The sequence below is a fragment of the Bos indicus genome, chromosome 9, assembly GCF_029378745.1.
Source record: "Bos indicus isolate NIAB-ARS_2022 breed Sahiwal x Tharparkar chromosome 9, NIAB-ARS_B.indTharparkar_mat_pri_1.0, whole genome shotgun sequence".
Classification (NCBI taxonomy): domain Eukaryota; kingdom Metazoa; phylum Chordata; class Mammalia; order Artiodactyla; family Bovidae; genus Bos; species Bos indicus.
Genome location: NC_091768.1, coordinates 10,109,894 through 10,130,720, shown reverse-complemented (window position 1 = coordinate 10,130,720; position 20,827 = coordinate 10,109,894). Strand labels below are relative to the sequence as shown.

Here is a 20,827-nt window from a genome sequence, read left to right as displayed (position 1 = left end):
AAGAATGAAATAATGCCACTGGTGAAGTAAGTCAGACAGAGAAAGACAAGTACCACATGACACCACTTATATGTGGAATAAGTTCATTCCACATGAACTTATAAGAAAGAAGTTCATTTACAAAACAGAAACTTATTTACAAAACAGAAATATAGGCTCACAGACAGAAAACAAACTTACGGTCACCCAAAGGGAAAGAGAAGGGGAGGAATAAATTAGGAGTTTGGGATTAACACACACACACTACTATGTATAAAACAGATAACATCTAGGACCTACTGTACAGCATGGGGAACGATATTCAATATTTTATAATAACCTGTAAGGAAAAGGAATCTGAAAAACAACATATATGTATAACTGAATCACTCTGCCATAAACCTGAAACTAACACAGCATTGTAAATCAACTATAGTTTAATTTTTTTTAAAAAAAGAATAAAGGCAAAAAAAAAAAAAAGAAAAAAACATGAAATTCCATGTAATGTTAAGAAGGTAAGTCAAAATTTCTTAATCATTGGTACTTTTAAAAAATCTTGATCACTAATATTGTCTTCTAAATAATTTTTAAAAAATCATAAAAATTAAAAAGTAAGGAACATTTGCTAAAAAATCATGTGTTTGTCTTCATTAAAAAAAGAATATGAGTATTGAGTTTGCTAGAATTTCTTGTTCTGGGTTTTCCTGCACCAATGAACACAAATGAACTTATTTACAAAACAGAAGGAAACACTGTCCAGAGCTGGATCGACAGGAGCAGGAGAAAAAGACAACTGGCTTTTAGGACATGTTCACATACCCACAGTTCAAAACCTCTTATGGAAGTACCCTGTGGATCACGGGCAAGGCTGAAACAGTTCGACTTTCCCCACTTACTCATTCTAAACTCTGTCTGTCTAAAAAGTAAGAGTCAACAAACTTCAGGGGATGACTACTTAGGCTTTGTGGATCACAGAGTATCTACTACTACCTAGCTGCAAATTCTCAACTTGCTTCTGCCGTGGAAAGCAGCCACAAACAATGCCTAAGTAAAAGAAGTGGCTGTGTTCCAATCACACTTTGTCTGCAAAAACAAGCTACAGGCTTAGCTTGCCAACTCCTGGCCTAAATAAAGATCAGGAGGCTTTCAAATCAGAAACAATTCAAAATGGAAACTTTCCAAGAAGGAAATACATAGTGATCCTGTAAAAGCACACTCCCACACAATACCTGAGCCGGAGGCATGACAGTTGCAGGTAAGGGGTTAGAGATCATCGGTCCAAAGATGTCCAGGTCATCGTTCAGGGCTGGCCCCACGACTGCACTCCCATTGGTCACCGGCGCCTCGGCAGGCCCATCTGAAAAGAGCACAGAGTCTCGTCCTAAAGGTTCTAGAATGTCTTAAAAGTACCTGGAACATGGCATTATTCTAAAACTTAACATATAGTTAAAAGAAAAGTTCAGAATGTTAACAACAAAATATATATGCCCTCCTTTAAAAAAAACAAACAAATATATATATATATGCCCACCTCTTACCCAGGCTATACCCTCTTTCCCAAAGAAACCACTTTCAGTTTTGTTTGTTCTCAAAGAAACAGTCTTTACCCACTGGTTTCTAGGTATGTATGCAAACCCCCTTTTCACCAGTGGTACTACACTATTCACACTATTCTGTGTCCTGATGCTTCCTTACATGTAAGGTGCTGTTCTGAGTACTTTACATATATTAATTCATCTAATCCCCATAACTATATAGGACTGGATGAGACAGACCCACTTTTGAGGGAACCAGCTAAGCTGGGATTTGACACCACCTTCCTGCAAACGCTGCCTCTTCATAAAGGCACGCATGTGTGTTTCCAATAGTAGTTCATATCATGTTTACCTAACCTTGGAAGTAAATATTAATGACTTTAAATTCCTGAAATGTTAAAATTTAAAGTTATATAAGGGATAGAAAGAAAACAAATGTACCCTACATACTGATTCTGTAGGAAGTATCACAGAACACTGAAATAAATCCTTTCTTTATTCAGACATAGTGACCTTCAGCAATGGCCCCAGATCAGCCCCCTGCTCACCCTCACAGCTCCCATACCCCCTCCTCATGGCAGCCCAGAACTTACAAGGTGTGAAGTAGGGGCTCAGGTGGGATGCAGGGCAGAGAGCTGTGAGACCGGGGTTTCAGGGAATGGGACCCGGCCACAGCTCAGTCCTCTGTAGGTACAACCTCGAGGAAGACCTTAGAATATCACAACCCCATCTCCGGGGACTTACATCCCAATCAAGCTTCTACTTTAACAGCTTCCAATCTCATTTTGGAAAAAAAAAGTCCTTTCCATCAGAGGGGATTGGAATGCAAAAGTAGAAAATCAAGAGATACTTGGAGTAACAGGCAAATTTGGCCTTGGAGTACAAAATGAAGCAGGGCAAAGGCTAACAGAGTTTTGCCAAGAGAACACACTGGTCATAGCAAACACCTTCTTCCAACAACACAAGAGACGTACCTACACATGGACATCAACAGGTGGTCAACACCGAAATCAGATTGATTATATTTTTTGAGGTCAAAGGTGGAGAAGCTCTATACTACAGTCAGCAAAAACAAGACCGGGAGCTGACTGTGGCTCAGATCATGAGCTCCTTATTGCCAAATTCAGACTGAAATTGAAGAAATTAGGGGAAAACACCAGGCCATTAACCTATGACCTAAATCAAATTCCTTATGATCATACAGTGGTCAAGGGATTAGATCTGATAGAGTGCCTGAAGAATTATGGATGGAGGTTCATGATATTATACAGGAGGTGGTGATCAAAACCATGGCCAAGAAAAAGAAATGAAAAAAGGAAAAATGGCTGTCCGAGAAGGCCGTACAAATAGCTAAGAAAAGAAGAGAAGTGAAAGGCAAAGGCGAGAAAGAAAGATATACCCACCTGAATGCAGAGTTCCACTGAACAGCAAGGAGAGATAAGAAAGGCTTCTTAAGTGAACAACGAAGAGATTGAGGAAAACAACAGAATGGGAAAGACTAGAGATCACTTCAAGAAAATGAGAGATATCAAGGTAACATTTCAAGCAAAGATGAGTACAAAAGGACAGAAATGATATGGACCTAACAGAAACATAAGATATTAAGAAGAGGTGGCAAGAAAACATAGAAGAACTATACAAAAAAGATCTTAATGACCCAGAAAACCATGGTGGTGTGATCACTCACCTAGAGCCAGATATCCTAGAGTACAAAGTCACTTTGGAAACATCACTACAAACAAAGCTAGTGGAGGTGATGGAACTCCACCTGAGCTATTTCAAATCCTAAGAGATGATGCTATTGAAGTGCTGTACTCAATATGCCAGCAAATGTGGAAAACTCAGTAATGGCCATAGGACTAGAAAAAGTCAGTTTTCATTTCAATCGCAAAGAAAGGCAATGCCAAAGAATGCTCAAACTACCGTGCAATTGCACTCATTTCACATGCAAGCAAAGTAACGCTCAAAATTCCCCAAGCAGGCTTCAACAGTACATGAACCGAGAACTTAATGATGTTCAAGCTGGATTTAGAAAAGGCAGAGAAACAGAGATCAAATTGCCAATGGTGCCAAGGTGGTGACCTTACCTGCCTCCTGTGAAATCTGTATGCAGGTCAAGAAGCTACAGTTAGAACTGGACATGGAACAGCGGACTGGTTCCAAATTGAGAAAAGGCGTACATCAAGGCTGTATACTGTCACCCTGCTTATTTAACTTCTATGCAGGGTACACAATGAGAAATGCCAGGCTGGATGAAGCACAAGCTGGAATCAAGACTGCCAGGAGAAATATCAATAGCCTCAAATACAGAGATGACACCACCCTTATGGCAGAAAATAAAGAGGAACTAAAGAGCCTCTTGATGAAGGTGAAAAAGGAGAGCGAAAAAGTTGGCTTAAAACTCAACATTCGAAAACCTAAGATCATGGCATCTGGTCCCATCACTTCATGGCAATAGACGGGGATATAATGCAAACAGTGATATGGACTTTATTTTCTTGGGCTCTAAAATCACTGCAGATGGTGACTGCAGCCACAAAATTAAAAGACGCTTGCTCCTTGGAAGGAAAGTTATGACCAACCTAGACGGGATATTAAAAAGCAGAGACATTAGTTTGCCAACAAAGGTAGGTCTAGTCAAAGCTATGGTTTTTCCAGTATTCATGTACAGATGTGAGAGTTGGACTCTAAAGAAAGCTGAGTGCAGAAGAATGGATGCTTTTGAACTGTGGTGTTGGAGAAGATTGTGGAGAGTCCCTTGGGCAGCAAGGAGATCCAACCAGTCAATCCTAATGGAAATAAGTCCTGAATATTCATTGGAAGGACTGATGCTGAAGCTGAAACTCCAATACTTTGGCCACCTGATGCAAAGAACTGACTCCTTGGAAAAGACCCTGACGCTGGGAAAGACTGAAGGCAGGAGGAGAAGGGGACGACAGAGGATGAGATGGTTGGATGGCATCACCAACTCGATGGACTTGAGTTTGAGTAAGCTCCAGGAGATGGTGAAGGCCAGGGAAGCCTAGTGTGCCTTAATCAATGGGGTCACAGTGAGTTGGACACGCCTGAGCAACTGAACAGCAACAACAATCTCATTTGATCTCTCTGATGAACCATACATGTCTCAAAGGCACACAGGTATCTTCTAAAACCTCTTCAAAATGAGGTGGATGGACGTCTTGCATACAGTAGGACTTCAAATATCTGGCAAATTTAATGGAAGCTCTACCACATACTGGGTATTTCTATCACAACCCACAGGAACTCATAGATTTCTTCTCTTTCTTGAAGTGTAACTATGGAAATTTGTATCTTTTATTTCCCCGTTTCCACGTTTAAGCTTCAGGGAAACAACTCATCATTAATTTCAAGGAACAAAGGGTCACAATAATCTTTACTACTTAATTTGTAAAACTGTATGAAAACCATGAAAGGTTAGTTTGGAAGAGACCAACTGCAAATATTTCTCAATCATTTTCAGTGATATTACATTATCAGAGCAATAAGAAAGAAATATTCAGCGTATACATGTTTATGTGTTACACATGTTAGATCTCTATCAAGCACTATGGACAATTTAAAGATCAAGCAATAACACGATGCACAGACTACTACTAATTTATAATATACAGAACTTTAAGCTAACACACAACCATGATGTAAAATTCAAACACGATTTACACATGACAGTATATTCCCCATATCTAGCTCATTCAAAATGGCAACATGCATTTTGAAATTAGACCTCTTTAAAGAGCTACTGCATGTCTTTCAGCCCACTACCAGCGCAGCACATCAGAGAGTACACGTCAGACAGAGCGGTGAATGAACCACAAGTAACGTACTTTAGAAAGACAGGGTTTCCTAGGTTAAAAACACAAACAAAAGAATACGTTGCCTGCGGCATCCACAACTCAGTAACGAAACTCAAGTGGCAACACCGCCTGTGTCAGCGGTGCCTGCACTCCTAAGCTGCAGAGCGGAGGACGGGGAAACCACCTCATCAGGCTCGTTCACTCTACCACACCAACAAGGAAGCACTGCGACTGCAGGAAACACGACCACATCACAAGCAAATTAACCTCACAAACAGAAGCACATGTCCTCCAGAACAAACCATGACCAAGAGGACGAAAAGCGAAAAAAAAAGGAGAAAAGAAAAACCCGACAAGTTGAGCCTAAATAACTACTCTCAGTTTTTCAGTTAAAATTTGTTGCTGTTTTACGTAACAGCAAACACTGTAACAATCAGGAAAAATTTATATTTCAAAAAATTTTAAGTGTTAGAAAATACTATTAACATTATTATTACTATTATTATTTTCAGTGAATCGGGAGAAATGCTGTCAACTGATTTTTTGCCACAGAACATGTCAGTTGACTTACACAGCACCAGTAAGCTCAGGATGTGATATGTGAGAACAAAGACGTTCATTTACTACAAGCAAATAATCTACTTTCATTCTTTTATAAACTGTACATCCTTCAGAAATTTTAAATCTGTTTGAAGCAGTACATTATATGCCACTAAGGATACTAATTTCTTTATACTTTGAAGTCTAAACCCTGATCAGTACTTAGTAATACATTATCTAATCTGTAAAATGACATGTGGCACTTTATTTAGTTTTCAAAGTCTTATTTCACCTTTCACAGCCGTAGGGTCACATATGTGACTAATAAAAGTAAGAGTCAGCACTCAGTATAGTGTTTGCTTTGTGCCAAGCCTGAAAAAATACAAATACACACACATACACTTGTCCAGTCTTTATTATAATGCTGTGAAGTGAAAGAAGGAAAGAAAGTGAAGTCGCTCAGTCATGTCCGCCTCTTTGCGACCCCACGGACTGTAGTCTACCAGGCTTCTCCATCCATGGGATTCACCAGGCAAGAATACTGGAGTGGGTTACCGTTTCCTTCTCCAGGGGATCTTCCCGACCCAGGGATCGAACCCAGGTCTTCCGCATTGGAGGCAGACGCTTTAACCTCTGAGCCACCAGGGAAGCCCATAAAAGAGGTACTAAAACTACCCTCATTTACAGATGGCAAAAAATGTTAAACTTGTCCAGTATCACAGATACAACAAAGTCTCAGACTATAATCTTAAATTCAGTTTTTACTTTAAAAGTGACAAATTCCTGCCAAAGATGCAAACCACACAAAAATAAAAGTTCCCTTCCACATGTGATAGTGATGGCTACACAAAAATGTGAAAGAACTTAATGCCATGAAAACTTAAAACTGATTAAAATGGTTAAATTTTAATGTGTATTATACCCAATAAAAAAATCCCTATCATTCATTTTGTATGCTTATAAGGATGAGTAAGGAGAAGGCAATGGCACCCCACTCCAGTACTTTTGCCTGGAAAATCCCATGGACAGAGGAGCCTGGTGGGCTGCAGTCCATGGGGTCGCTAAGAGTCAGACACGACTGAGCAACCTCACTTTCACTTTTTACTTTCATGCACTGGAGAAGGAAATGGCAACCCACTCCAGTGTTCTTGCCTGGAGAATCCCAGAGACAGGGGAGCCTGGTGGGCTGCCATCTATGGGGTCGTACAGAGTCAGACACGACTGAAGCAACTTAGCGGCAGCAGCAGCAAGCATGAGTAAAAATATGCTTAAAATAATGTATATACAATGAGAGTTTTCTTAAATAAAATTGTGTTATGTATACGTGGGTGGGGCAGACAGACTGCATTTGATGACACTGCATGGACCCACGGTAACTTGCAGCTTCAATCCTCCAACACTGGCATGGAGGCAGCTTCCAGACCAGAACCACTGCAGACCCAGAGCAGCACCATGTACAGTCCTGACCCTAATGCGGGCAGGCCTCGCTTCCTCTACAGTCATCAACATGCCTTCTGCTCCCACTACTGCACTGGAGAACAGCTGCATCCTCTCCTTCCATTAAGTACGTGTGTGTGCTCAGTCCTCAGGCACGTCCGACTCTTTTGTGACCCTCTGTCCATGGGACTTCCCAGGCAAGAGTACAGAATGGGTTGCCATTTCCCCCTCCAGGGGATCTTCCAGACCCAGGAATCAAGCCTGTGTCTCCTGCAGTGCACGCAGATTCTTCACCACTGAGCCACCAAGGAAGCCTTTTATATATAAACTGGCCTTTGGAAATCTCAGAAAGGCATTCCAGACAAAAAACAAAGCGGGGCTTTCTTTGTAATCACCTCTGGCAGCGAGTGAAGCTGCCATGAAAGTCAACTTACGCGAGCCCAAGGGACTCTGGGATCCTTTAGAATGAGGCAGTGGAAGCGTCTGCTTAGGGACCGTGGTCTCTGTGCCAACACTGATATCTGCGTCGAGTGACTGGGAAAGGTCTTCTCTGAGCTCCACAAACCTAAGGTGAAGAACTCTCCCAGGCCCGTGTCCCACCTCACAGACAGCACGGAACACAGCTGTCCTCTCCTCTCTCCCCTGAAGTCTCCCCTCCACAGGATCCTCTAACATGATGGCGTAAAACCCCCCTCGATTCTCCTTGTTACTAAAAAGCCAAGCATTCACAGAACTGTTGAAAAACAAAGCCTTTTAACTTAAATGAAAACTTCTCAACCTTGGAAAATCAGCAAACAAAATCCCAGCGTATCTCCCCATTGGATTTCAATGATGGTTAATTTGACTTACCATGTTTGGCTTGCTAAACACATTGTCTACAAAGAATTCTCAAATCACCTCAAAACTTTTATTTTTTACTACAGGATAAGATCTTGGTTTTTTACCTGTTTTTTCTCCATATTTGAAGCTATGTGATTGAAGTACCTCTGTTAATAGTTTCCTGATATAAAGTTGGTTAAAATTTCATCTTTTAATAGATCACTTAGATAATATAATGTATGGGTTTTCTGTTGCTTTTTCAGGCACAGCAGATGGAGATTTTGTAACAAAGCGTTGTTACATGGCAAGAGGGTAATGATAAAATTGAAGTTTATCATTCCTTTTCATGGTAACAATTTGAGGACTGGAGAAAATGTTCAAGATTAAAACTTGATGCTCAAGCTTTACAAAACACTTCTATTTTTTATTTTCAGGATTTAAATAGGACAACTGAAAATTATATTACCATCATTATAAACATGACCTGTTCCCTAAACTTTTTAAAAGAATATTCACATGCTATCACTTCTGTCTGTATAAAGCATGGGAAGGGCTCCCCTTCATTACCTCCAGTTTCAGAAACGCAGGGCCCAGAGATTAAAGACTTGGAGTCAATTCTCTAGTGAAGCAGCAAAACTTGGACTAGAACCAAGTCTTCGGACCCCAAGACCAGTGAGGCTCTTTTAAGCTGCATTTCACAGAAGTCATGTAGTTACAACTGTATACAACTACAAAGAAACCATCTAAACTCCGAAAATCAGAAACCAGCTTTTAGTTGATAATTATCTGTGCTGTTAAGAGAAGCACAGAGGTGACCAGCTCGGAAAGCGCAGCACAGCACAGCCTCAGAGCTGTCTCTCCCCGCGGCATCCTCCGCCGAGCCCGGCGCCTCCCCAGCGCACAGCGGGAGCAGGCAGCGTGGCCACAGCGGGCGCTGGGCTACAGGCGGACATAGGCAGCCCCACCACCAGCCCTGCCGCCCAGCGCAGCCTCTTCCCCAAGTGCCCACCAGCAGCACAGGCTCTGCTGGCTAAGGGAAAGCTCAGAGACCACAAAAGCCACAGAACATCAAGGTGTTAAAAAAGCTTTTCAGATAAATATTTTAAAATTTAGAAAGAACGAGTCTTATTCAAATTAAGTGGTTTAAATACTGTAAATCAGTACAATTTAAGAAAAATAATTAAATCCACATCAGTTACATCTGTTTTGTACAGATATGTGCACACACACCCAGACAAATGAAAAACTCTCCCCTTCCAGGGAGGAGGGGGCCAAACACAGTGTATGTGTGTGTGTAGAAGCCGTGTGTGTGTAGAAGCCGTGTGTGTGTGCAGAAGCCATGTGTGTGTAGAAGCCATGTGTCTGTGTGTAGAAGCCATGTGTGTAGAAGCCGTGTGTGTGTGTATGTAGAAGCCATGTGTATGTAGAAGCTGTGTGTGTGTGTAGAAGCCGTGTGTGTGTGTGTAGAAGCCATGTGTGTATGTGTGTAGAAGCCATGTGTGCGTAAAAGCAGTGTGTGTGTGTGTGTGTGTAGAAGCCGTGTGTGTATGTGTGTAGAAGCCATGCATGTGTGTGTAAAAGCAGTGTGTGTGTGTGTGTAGAAGCCGTCTATGTATGTGTGTAGAAGCCATGTGTGTGTGTAGAAGCTGTATTTGTGCACGTGTGTCTAGAAACCGTGTGTTAGTGTGAAGCTGTGTGTGTGTGTGTGTGTGTGTGTGTGTGTGTGTGTGTGTGTCTGCACAGGTGTGTGTAGAAGCCGTCTGTGCAAACAGCGTGTCAGGACTGGGCTCCCTGCTGGGGGAGGAGCAATGCTGCTCCATCAACATGCAGAAACAGCAGCTGGTGGACAAGACATGTAATAGGAGCACGGAGTACACGGAAAGCCCGAGGCAAATGGAAGAAACTTAGCTGGGACAACATCATAAAGAATGATAATGAAGCACGAAGGACCCCTTGAAGAGGCAATGAGCAAACAGAAGAAATCAGGACAACGCACTAAAAGAGAAGAAATTCCAGTCTCAACGGCACAGCATCAAGTTTACGATCAGCTGCTTGCGGGTAACTGTTCTTTCTCCTTTACCTTAAGATTTCAGACTAATGTTGGTAGATGATGGTTTATACTGCACACATTCCAGAATTCAAAAGAAAGGTTAAATGTTTTGAGCTAAAGAAAGCAAGTTGTTAAAAATCAGTGCTGCAGCTCACATGAACAGAAGGTCTGCCCAGCACAAAAATATGACAACCTTGTGAAGGCCGTTTCTACCAAAGAGAAACCCTCGAGGCAGCTGTCTATTAACCTTGGGTATATCAGAACTCATCTGACACCGAAAATCCAAGTGAGTAACGGTAAACAAAGCACTTAAAACAATCTTTAGTGCCTTCTTCTTGGTCTATTCCAAGTGCCTTTGAATGATATTGTGTATAAACTAAAAGGAAATAAGAATATAACACTTTGGATTTTAATAACATTTTTAACACTAACATTTGTAAGTTCTATTGCCAGGTACTCTGATCATGCTTTATATGAAGTGTCTGAGTTAAATCCTCACATCACCTCCAGTGAGTTTTACACAGGAAGACTGGGATTTCAACACACCTCTGCTGGTACAGCTGGATAACTCCACTGCTCTAGCCCTTCTGAGCAGCTTCTGCTGGTTCCCCCAAACAGAAGCAGTGCCCCTCGCTTGTCCCAGGTTAAACCAGCTCTCCGGGCAGCTGTCGCGCCTCCCAAGAAGAGGGCACGAAGGGTGAAGCTGGCCTCGCTGCCCAGCTGGGCACAGTCCCCGCTTCCTGCTGAGCCCACGAGACCAAGGCCCTCTCCCCACCCCACCCCCGCAGCCACTCCAGCCCGGATGGCGGGCCAGACAGACCCCCGACTCCTCCCCAGTGCAGGCGCCTTCCTGACGCGGTGTTCGGTCTGTGCCGGCATCTGAACATGCTGAGCACGCTCTCCTGGCACCGTGCCCACAGTCGAGCACCCCCGTCCACCCTCTGCCCTCTCAGAGAGATGGGGGCTGCCTCCTCAACGGATGCCCGGCACAAAGCAGATGCTCAAAGAACGACTGATGAAATGCTTTCCAAACACACATTAGGAGGATGTTTCTTGGTGACTGGAGCCATGGGGTAAAACTGTTAGGGTAAGCACACTGACTGAAACCGCCCACCCTGGCCAGGCACCATAGTCGCCATTTGCATGAGCTGTTTTACAACATTAGTCCTGGTAAGGAACACGGAACTAATAAGCCTCCACCAACCGGAAGAGTTCGGGAAAGGTCAAAAGGAGACACCACCTGTCCGACCACCTCCCAGAATCCTCCTCTCTGGCTTCCATCTTGGCTGAACAAGCCCTGAGTCAGAATGATTGGCTAAAGACAACCCTGAGACTAATCCCAGCACCATAAAACCCGAAACAGGAAGCCACGAGGCAGAGCAGTTCTCCTGGGTTCCCTTACTCTCCTGCTCTCCACCTGGGCGCCCTTTCCCAGTAAAATCTCTTGCTTTTTCAGCACATGTGTCTCCTCAGACAATTCATTTCCAAGTGTTGGGCAAGAGCCCAGTTTCGGGTCCTGGAAGGGGTCCCCCTTCCTGCAACAAAACGACAGGCAGGCAGGTGATCCTACTTCTGTTGGGAGAAAAAACAATGACTCGGAGTGTGGCAAGTCCCGGCAGTATGGTTACAAACCCCTCTCGGTTCCCATCCTACTCAACCACACCGTGTTTGACCCTGGCTGATCCTTCCTCCCTGGAAACCTCCTCTTAGTCCACATCTTCCCGGAAGACCCTGCAGCCCCTGTGATGGAGACCCCTGCCACTCCTCCCAGTCTCTCCGCCGCAGCCCCACACCCCGCAGGCTTCCACGTAGCATCTGCACCCTGCTGAAATCCCTCCCTGGCTTCTTCTCTCCAGGCCACCATGGCAGTGAGGTTGCAGTTGTCCCTCTAAATCAGAACCGCATCCTCGAGCAACACTCTGCCCATGGCCCAGAGCACTGCTGCAGTCACAGTACTGCTCACGCATGTGCACACACACGCACACGCCTGCTCACATCTCAGGCAGCCTCCTCACCGACCCCACTCCCCTCTCCCACAGCTCTGCTCTGAGCAACTCCCTGAGATGGCCTCTGAGAAGGATGCGGATGGGCTTTAAATCACAGGACAATTTATAAAGGGGAGGCCCAAGGACCCAGTTGTCTGGGGGTCACTGGTCTTTCCCAGCTGCCACTCACTCTAAACAGACCCTAGAACACAGGAGGTTTTGCCTGACGTCACTTTGCATGGCATGAAAAACTCATCTGCCTCTGACGAGGAAGAGAAATAAGGCCTGAATTGAGGAAAATAACGTGTAAATTGCGAACTTTAGCATTATGCCAGGTTTCACACTGCACTTTCACAGCCAGCCTCTTCCACAGTCCCACTCTTACCTGAGCAACAGTTCTGTCTTCTCGTTTCTAGATTGCACGCGCATGCACCCCCCGCAACTTGTACTACTAGACATACACAGAGCCACGTTCTCTGGAACTTACCAGAGTTCCATGAACTCGCCTGTGCTCAATAAATATTAACTGAATTCATCCTTTACCTGAATGTCAGTGGCATTAGCTGGTCATAATCTATTTGCACAAATAATGAAAAAAAAAGTCACAGAGTTATATGCTGCTGCTGCTGCTAAGTCGCTTCAGTCGTGTCTAACTCTGTGCGACCTCATAGACAGCAGCCCACCAGGCTCCTCTGTCCCTGGGATTCTCCAGGCAAGAATACTGGAGTGGGTTGCCATTTCCTTCTCCAACCCATGCATGCATGCTAAGTCGCTTCAGTCAGATCCGACTCTGTGCGACCCCATCGACAGCAGCCCACCAGGCTCCTCTGTCCATGGGATTCTCCAGGCAAGAGTACTGCAGTGGGGTGCCATTGCCTTCTCCGACAGTTCTATGAGACTTCTTATATCACTAATCTGGCATAGGCAGATAAGAACATGATAAGTAAGTGATGCTATGCTTCTCATTACTGCTCCTGACTGAGTGTGAACACTTAGCCTTGAGCACACCCTTGGACACCAAAAACTGCCAACTCTAATTCTTCACTGCTAACTACTGAGGCATCACCCTAGGGAGGAGCGAGTCCAAGTGGAAACGGATTAAAGAAGGCTGCTTCCATGAGGTATAGTGAGACACTCTCCTTGATGGCAAAACTCCTTGAAGCTTTATAAATCTTTATATTACTCAAAGAACCCTTTTTATTTTCTACCCAAGAAACCATTTAAAGCTTTTTCCTTTATTAAAAATGTTACTTGGAATTCCTCTGGATTTAAACACACTTGGCTTTATGAAATGAAATAAACTCCCATGTGTGTTACTTTGTAAACTCAAGTCATAAATGTTCATTTGAAGCATATTAATTTTCAGGCTTCAAATTGTTCTCAAAAGCTTAAGAAAAGATTACTGAGGGTTAAATGAAGCTGTTTATTTTTAATCTTCAGTTAATTTTTCTTAGTGCTAAGTAGGGTTTCCCAGGTGGCAGTGGTGGTAAGAACCCATCTGCCAATGCAGGAGACATAAAAGATGCAGGCTCAATCCCTGGATCAGGAAGATCTTCTGGAGGAGGCCATGGCAACCCACTCCAGTCTTCTTGCCTGGAGAATCCCATGGACAGAGGAGCCTGGCAGGCTGCAGTCCATGGGGGCACAAAGCGTTGGACACGACTGAACTGACTTAGCACGCACACACTGCTAACTAGGTGGCCTTTATGCTAACCCACTCAACTGACCGAGAGGCCTCACAGCCGTGTGAACCCTCCCGCTCCGTCTGTCCCTCCCGTTCCGAGCTCCTCCTCCTGTGAGTCAGGTCGGCTCGCCCTGCGGCCGGTGCTCTGCCCAGCGTCCGCCTGGTGTGGCGGCATCCCCCGAGGTCCCACAGACACGCTCGTCCTGCCCCATACATCGCTGTGGTGTGTGTCACACTGCCCATTCAGTCATGCTCTGGACGACGAGTACACAGCGGTGCTTGTGTTCCCTCACTGGGTGAAGGCCCCAGAGCCCGCGCAGTCCCGGCACCGCCTCTAACTCCAGGCCCCCTGTGACACGCCGCATCTGTCTCCCGGACAAGTGGGTCTCACGTCTGTCTGGTATGACACGGTCCCCTGGCAGTCTCAGAATCTCACTTCCTCTCAGAGCTCCACACACTGTAACTGTTGAGAATACCGGTCTGGCTCTGCAATCTACCAACTGCTCACCTTTGAGCAACTTACTTAACCTCCGTGCCTCAGTTTCTTCACTGGTAAAGTGAAACCAACAGTAGCTCACCAACCTCAGAGCTTCTGTGAAGATCTGTAAACACTGTTCACCATCTGTAAACACTCAGAGCAGTGCCTGGCACACAGCAGGCACCATCTCCATGCTTCTTAAAGTAACGAGATGGCAATCTAACTACTGGAGTAAAAGCATCTAGCTTCAGTTCATCTACAAGCTGAGACTGGACTCTGAACTCAGGGAGATCTGGGTTTGAACCTAGTTGTCGTCCAGAAGCTGGGCCTTGGAAGCCAACTTCAGTCAGCTTCTGTGTCCTTGTATGTTTTAAAACAAAAGGAAATGGGAAGGACAAGGTGTGTGTCTGTGTGTGTGTGCCACATCCCCCCTCTGAAGGGCTGCAGAGGCTGACACGCTAACAAAGCCAGCCTGAGGTGTGTGTCTATGTGTGGCTGTGTGTGTGTGAGACACGTTCCCCCTCTGAAGGGCTGCAGAGGCTGACACACTAACAAAGCCGGCCTGAGATGTGTGTGTGTGCGCGTGTGTGTCATACTCCCCACTCTGAAGGGCTGTCAGAGGTGTGTGTGTGAGACACGCCCCACCCCCCCCCGCCCCCCGAAGGGTTGCAGCGGTTGACACGCTAATGGAGCTGGCCTGCACGGCAGAGGCCACACGCTGTTGCCCGGCCTCACCTGCACCGAGAGAGGCCCCAGGACCCCTGCCCAGGGGACCCCGAGAACTCTGCTGGGGGCATTTTCTGGGAGCAGCTTTCCCTCCTAAGAAACCACCGTCTGGACGTGGCCTTGAGGCCAGGGGCTGGGATCTTCACTGCCCATGTGCTGACCACCAGGCAGGGCCCAAGGGTGATGGCTCAGGAAGCAGGAAGGGGCGCCGACTCCTGACCCCAAACTGCTCGCTCACACAACACTCGTCAAAAGTCCCCCTGCAGCCACGTTCAGGCCCCCGATGCCCAACAACTGGAAGGCGCCTCGCCCACAGCCAGCATTCCCGCCATCAATGCCTAGACATCGCGCCTGCTGTCATGCGCCTCACAGTCCCTGGGGCCCGGGTCTGGAGAAGGCGATGCCCTCCTCCCCGGGCTCTGCTGCCGGATCTCCAGCAGGCCCAGTTGCCACCCTCTGTGGCCGCCCCTCAGACTCAGGACTGTGGATAGCAACGGTGCACAGCTGGTCTCTCCCAGCAAACAGGCACACACCTGTCTGCTCCCCTTCCACAGGTGTGATCACACACAGACAGCCAAGGCCCCCTTTTGGAAAGGGTGAAGTAGTCTTTAGTCATTCACTGAACATACTCTTCTGAGCAGAAACAATGCAAGATTTTATTAATTTTTAACCATATCTGAGAACCACTGTTGTTGTTGTTCAATTGCTCAGTCATGTCTGACTCTCTGCAACCCCATGGACTGCAGCACGCCAGGCCTCCCTGTCCCTCACCATCTCCTGGAGTTTACCCAAGTTCACGTGCACTGCATCGGTGATGCCATCCAGCCATCTCATCCTCTTCTCCTCCTGCCCTCAATCTTTCCCAGCGTCAGGGACTTTTCCAATGAGTCTGTATGCATCATTTGACCAAAATACTGGAGCTTCAGCATCAGTCCTTCCAGTGGATATTCGGGGTTGATCTCCCTTAAGATTGATTGCCTGATCTCCTTGCTGTCTAAGGGACTTTCAGGAGTCTTCTCCACCACCACGGTTCGAAGGCACCAATTCTCTGGTGTTCTGCCTTCTTTATAGTCCAGCTCTCAAAACCATACGTGACCACCAGGAAGATCACAGCCTTGACTATACAGACCTTTGCTGACAGAGTGATGTCTCTGCTTTTCAACACAAAGCTTAGGCTTGTCATCGCTTTCCTGCCAAGAAGCAATCATCATCAGACTTCATGGCTGCAGTCACCATCCGCAGTGATTTTGGAGCCAAGAAGAGGAAACCTGTCACTGTTTCCACCTTTTCCCCTTCTGTTTGCCAGGCAGTAGGGGGAGGATGCCATGATCTTAAGTTTCTTTAAGATTTAGTCTTAAGCCAGTCTTTCACTCTCCTCCTCCACCCTCATCAAGAGGCTCTTTAGTTCCTCTTCGCTTTCTGCCATTAGAGTGGTATCATCCCCATACCTGACGTTGTTTAGGTTTCTCCCGCTTGCCTTGATTCCAGCTTGTAACTCATCCAGCCCAGCATTTCTCATGATGTGCTCAGTGTATAGATTAAACAAACGGGGTGACAGCATACAGCCCTGTCTTAGGCCTTTCCCGATCTTGAGCCAGTCAGTTGTGCCATACAGGGTTCTAACTGTTGCTTCCTGACCCACATACAGGTTTCTCAGGAGACAGGTAAGATGGTCTGGTATTCCCATCTCTCTAAGAGCTTTCCACAGAACCATAACAGACTATAAAATTACTTCAGGCACGTGTGCTAGACAGAGCCTCCTCTCCTCCTCCCTGCCCGGACAGCAGCAGGACGCACACAACTAACCCCCCACCCGCAATTTCTCAGGCCAGGGCCCAGCCGTGGCCCAGTCCACCCAGTCCCAAACTTGTGGTACTTTTCAGTGAATGGCCTTTGAAAAACAGAAACCTCTCTGTAGGAATTAACTGCTTTAAAGGTAATTAGAGTGCTTTCTGAAAGTATTTTATTCTTTAGTTTGTTTCTGTCCAGAAATCTTACAAACACAAAAAAAATTTACAGAAAAAAAGGCAGTGTATTCACCTCTCTCATTATATAAAACTGGGACATACATTACTAGATAATTAAGTAGGTTATATATAATAGTAGAAACTATGTTTCACTAGCATTGCCAACCCATCTGATTTTGGCTATTGTGACAAGTTAATGCTTTTATTTCCTGAAACAGGCATGAAGAAGACTTTAAAACTTGCCTAAAGCTGTATGTTCCTCTGAGCTTTTTAATTAAGAAAAAACTGAGGAACCCACTATCTAAATACGTCTCTGTGTAGTTCAGTATTTAAAATAACTCAAGGTTGATGAAACGTTCAGGCAGAAATGTCCCTAGATGAACGTAAGCAAGCAGAAGAATACGCCCATGTAAGCAGTACAAACACCCTGAGCCAGGCTTTCATCACCAAGCTCCAGGCCGCCTCTGTGTGAGCTCTACCCAGGCGCCTGTCCCCGACAGTCCCATGCACCCACGCGCCTGAAGGCCTGTGGTAAAGCCTCCTGCTGGGGAGTGGAGTCTGCGGGAAGGCCGAGCTGAAGCCAGCAGGCCACGCTTCACCCCGCAGCCACAGGCCTGCCACGCCTTACTGCTGGAGCGGGTGCTCACCCTGAAGACTGCTCTCAGATGGTACCTTCTAGAAAAAGCAGTCTGAGGCTGTCCTAACCAGTTGCTAAGCAGTCTGTCAGCTTTCGTCTCACGAAAGCCAAGTCGTCACCAGCAGAGGCTGGCCGTGAAGACGCGCACAGCGTGGCCCCCAGTCCTGGGAGAGCCTCACGTGCAGAGCACAGGCAAGCGGCACCCCGGCGGCGGCGGGAGCTGGTGTCAGCTCTGCTCTCAGACAGCAGGGACATGCTCTAGTCAAGCGGCCGGGCTGGCCCTCGCCAAGAGGGGCCCTAAGACCTGGCCATTTCCAAGAGTAGAGGGCACGTAACAACCAAGTATGGACCCCATTTCTAATACCAGACAGTAAGGCAGAGTAAACTGTGCGTCCACAAGCTTCCAGCGCAAATTAACATCTGAACATGAAGTCATTCTTGCAGGCACAGCCAGGAGCATAAAGGCCCCTCCCAACCATCTTTAACACCCAGCAGAGCCCAGCCCCCCTCACCATCCACACTCTTGCCAACACCGACATGCCCGCCACAGGGGCGAGCGGAGCAGCTGCCCCAGAGGCTGTAAGGCCCACAAAGCCAAAAACAGTTATTCCCTTTCAGAAGAGCATTGCTGACTCTTGCTAAAAAGCACACAGAGTATTTTATGACTTTGGAATGGGAGTAGATCAGGAAAGGGGAGCTGAGGAAAACGGGTTTATCTCGAGCCACTGGGCTGAAACAAAAAGGTTCGCTAAAGGGCCCATTTAAATGGGAAGTTCACATTTCTAAAAACTTGCCTTGACTATCATCCTGTGTGAGACTACTAAAATGTGACCCCCAAAACACACAGAACCCTGGGATTCCTGGCCCTCTGTGGCTGGGTAACTGCACTAACCCTGTGGGGCTTTTCTCTGCTTTTCCTGCAAACGTGTAACGTGAAGGCTGTCTCTGCTCTCACCCGCTTGGGCCTGCTGTCTTTTCCACTCGGCCATAAAGTGGACCGCATGCGCCTGCTGCCCCTGCCCCAGCATGCCGCCACCTGCGGGGAACCAGAGCGCCACGCTTACCCATGAGAGGCTGCTGCTCTGTCCTCATTCAGGAGCACTGCTCTCTCAAAGCCAGACAATCTCTTCTAGAACTTAGGTGACTGGTGACCGGCAGGAGCAGAGCTGTGCGTGCTCTGGGTGAGGCACCAGCCTTTCCGCTGCTGTGACTTCATTAGCAAGACCCCTAAGCCCTCCTTCTGACCCCGTCACCTGCCCGGCCACTGCCAGAACTCTTCCAGCACAGAGCTAGAATCGTCAGGCAGCAGCAAACCCCCCAGATATGTCCTCACCCTCTCCTTCGAGCACTCCCACATGCTCCTACCATGAGCAAAGCTTGGCTCTCCCCTCAGGACAGTTTCCTGAAGCTCTCCCACTGCTGAAACAGGCTCCCAGAGCCCCGATGAGACCCAGCCACGGCTGACATCACAGAGCCTGACGCCAGAAGAGGGGAGCCACAGTCTGAAACCCCCATGGCCCAGGGACTGTGAGACCAGGCGGTAGAGGACAGGGACACACTGAGAGGAGACACGCTCTGCAACTGTGACCAGCTGGAAAGCAGGAAGCACAGCAAGTGACGGTCCACAAAGACAGATCTGTGTTCTGAGGTCAGAGGTCAAGTGCCAGGCGACAGGACCACGCAGCATCACCGTGGCAACAGCTGGACGCCTGGGGCCAAGCCCACCACCTGTCTCCCAGATCACCTCCGCACCACCATGCTTAGCAGCTGGAGACCTCACGAGAGCAACTCTGCTTGTCCCAAGGGAGCAGGCTGCCTGTTCTACAAAGTCACTCCCAAAGGGAAACATCCTACGCTGCTCACTGGTCAGCGAACCCTATTGGCTCCTTCTTTAAAACAAGTCCAGAGCCGGCTACTTCTTACAACTCCCCACACCACCACCCCCCTCAGCCACCGCCCCCCAGCTGTGTTACTGGTCCCCCTGCCCCTATGGCAGCCTCGCCTCACTACACCCAACTCTTAACACAGCAGCTACAAGAAGTCCTGAAACACTCAAGTCAGAGGAGGTGCTTCTTTGCTCGAATCCCTGCAATGCATTTCCAGGACACTCCAAGCAGAAGCCAAAGTCCTGTCGCAGTGGACCTCCCTGTGGCCCCACACCCTCCAGGTGTCACGCATCCTGGCCCATTCATGTGGTGGCAAGGCTGCCGCGGGGCCACCACACCCACCTGTCTCACCCCCACGGACAGGGAGCCCCGACTTCCTGAGGTCCTCACTCCAGTGGGACCTCAGGGAGCCCCCAGCACCCGTAGCCCTATTTAAAATCACCACCACTCCTTTTTGTTTCAGCTACAGCACTTACCAGACATGACCCATACCACAGTTTGCTTCACTATTTTATCACTGCTTCCCCAGAGACAATGAAAGCTCCCAGAGGTCAGGCATTCTCATCTGCTCTCCTTCACAGCTCTCTGCTTAGTGTCTAGGTGCCTGGATACCAGCAGACACTTTTTGAGAGCTGTGGGTCAGTGAGTCTGTAAGGTAAGAGTCAGGCCTGGGTTCTAACATTTCTAAGTTATGAACTGGTAAACGAGGCACTAGACTGGAGAGGAGATGCTGCCGTGAAGATAAAGATGCATGCAGTCTTAGTAGGATCTATTCTTACTTTGGTAATGAGTCTTTTTTTCCCCTTTCTCTCATTTAGAGGAAAGGAAGTAAAATACATAAATTAAGAGAACTTGTATTCAACATAATTCTATTTAAAGCGCCTGGACTGAGCCCTATTTTCAGGGCTCATAAAATCATAGTTATTTTTTTATATTTCTAATATATACCTCCTAATTTCACCACCACAGAAGATTTTTATCCATAGGGAGTATACTTGCATGAAACACCAACTTCGAAGAAATGACTAAAACATTCAATTGTAATTCTTAAAACAGAAAACAATCTTCTTAATAAGAACAAAGATCAATCTTTAGAAAACTTTCATGAAATTCAACTCCATCCTTCAACTATCTTTTACTGTTTTCCTTTAGCCATTAATCTTTCTCTAAACAGATTTTTTTCTAAATTAATTACTGCAGAAGGCTCAGATAAAAATAACTATTTATCAAGCTACTTTAGAACAAAGAGGAGAAGCACTTAAGAAGAGCTGACAATTGCAGATAAGGAC

The 20,827-nt window shown here is 46.5% G+C and overlaps 1 protein-coding gene across 6 annotated transcripts in view; it reads right to left on the bottom strand.

The window, feature by feature from the left end:
• The window catches only part of SMAP1 (small ArfGAP 1), a 190,231-nt gene that overhangs the window by 9,910 nt on the left and 159,494 nt on the right, over nt 1-20,827 (bottom strand). For all 6 annotated transcript variants that reach the window (XM_070795682.1, XM_070795684.1, XM_070795688.1 and 3 more), the window contains one exon: nt 1,209-1,336. In XM_070795682.1, the coding sequence (XP_070651783.1) occupies nt 1,209-1,336 (128 nt within the window). The remainder of the gene's footprint in view (nt 1-1,208; nt 1,337-20,827) is intronic.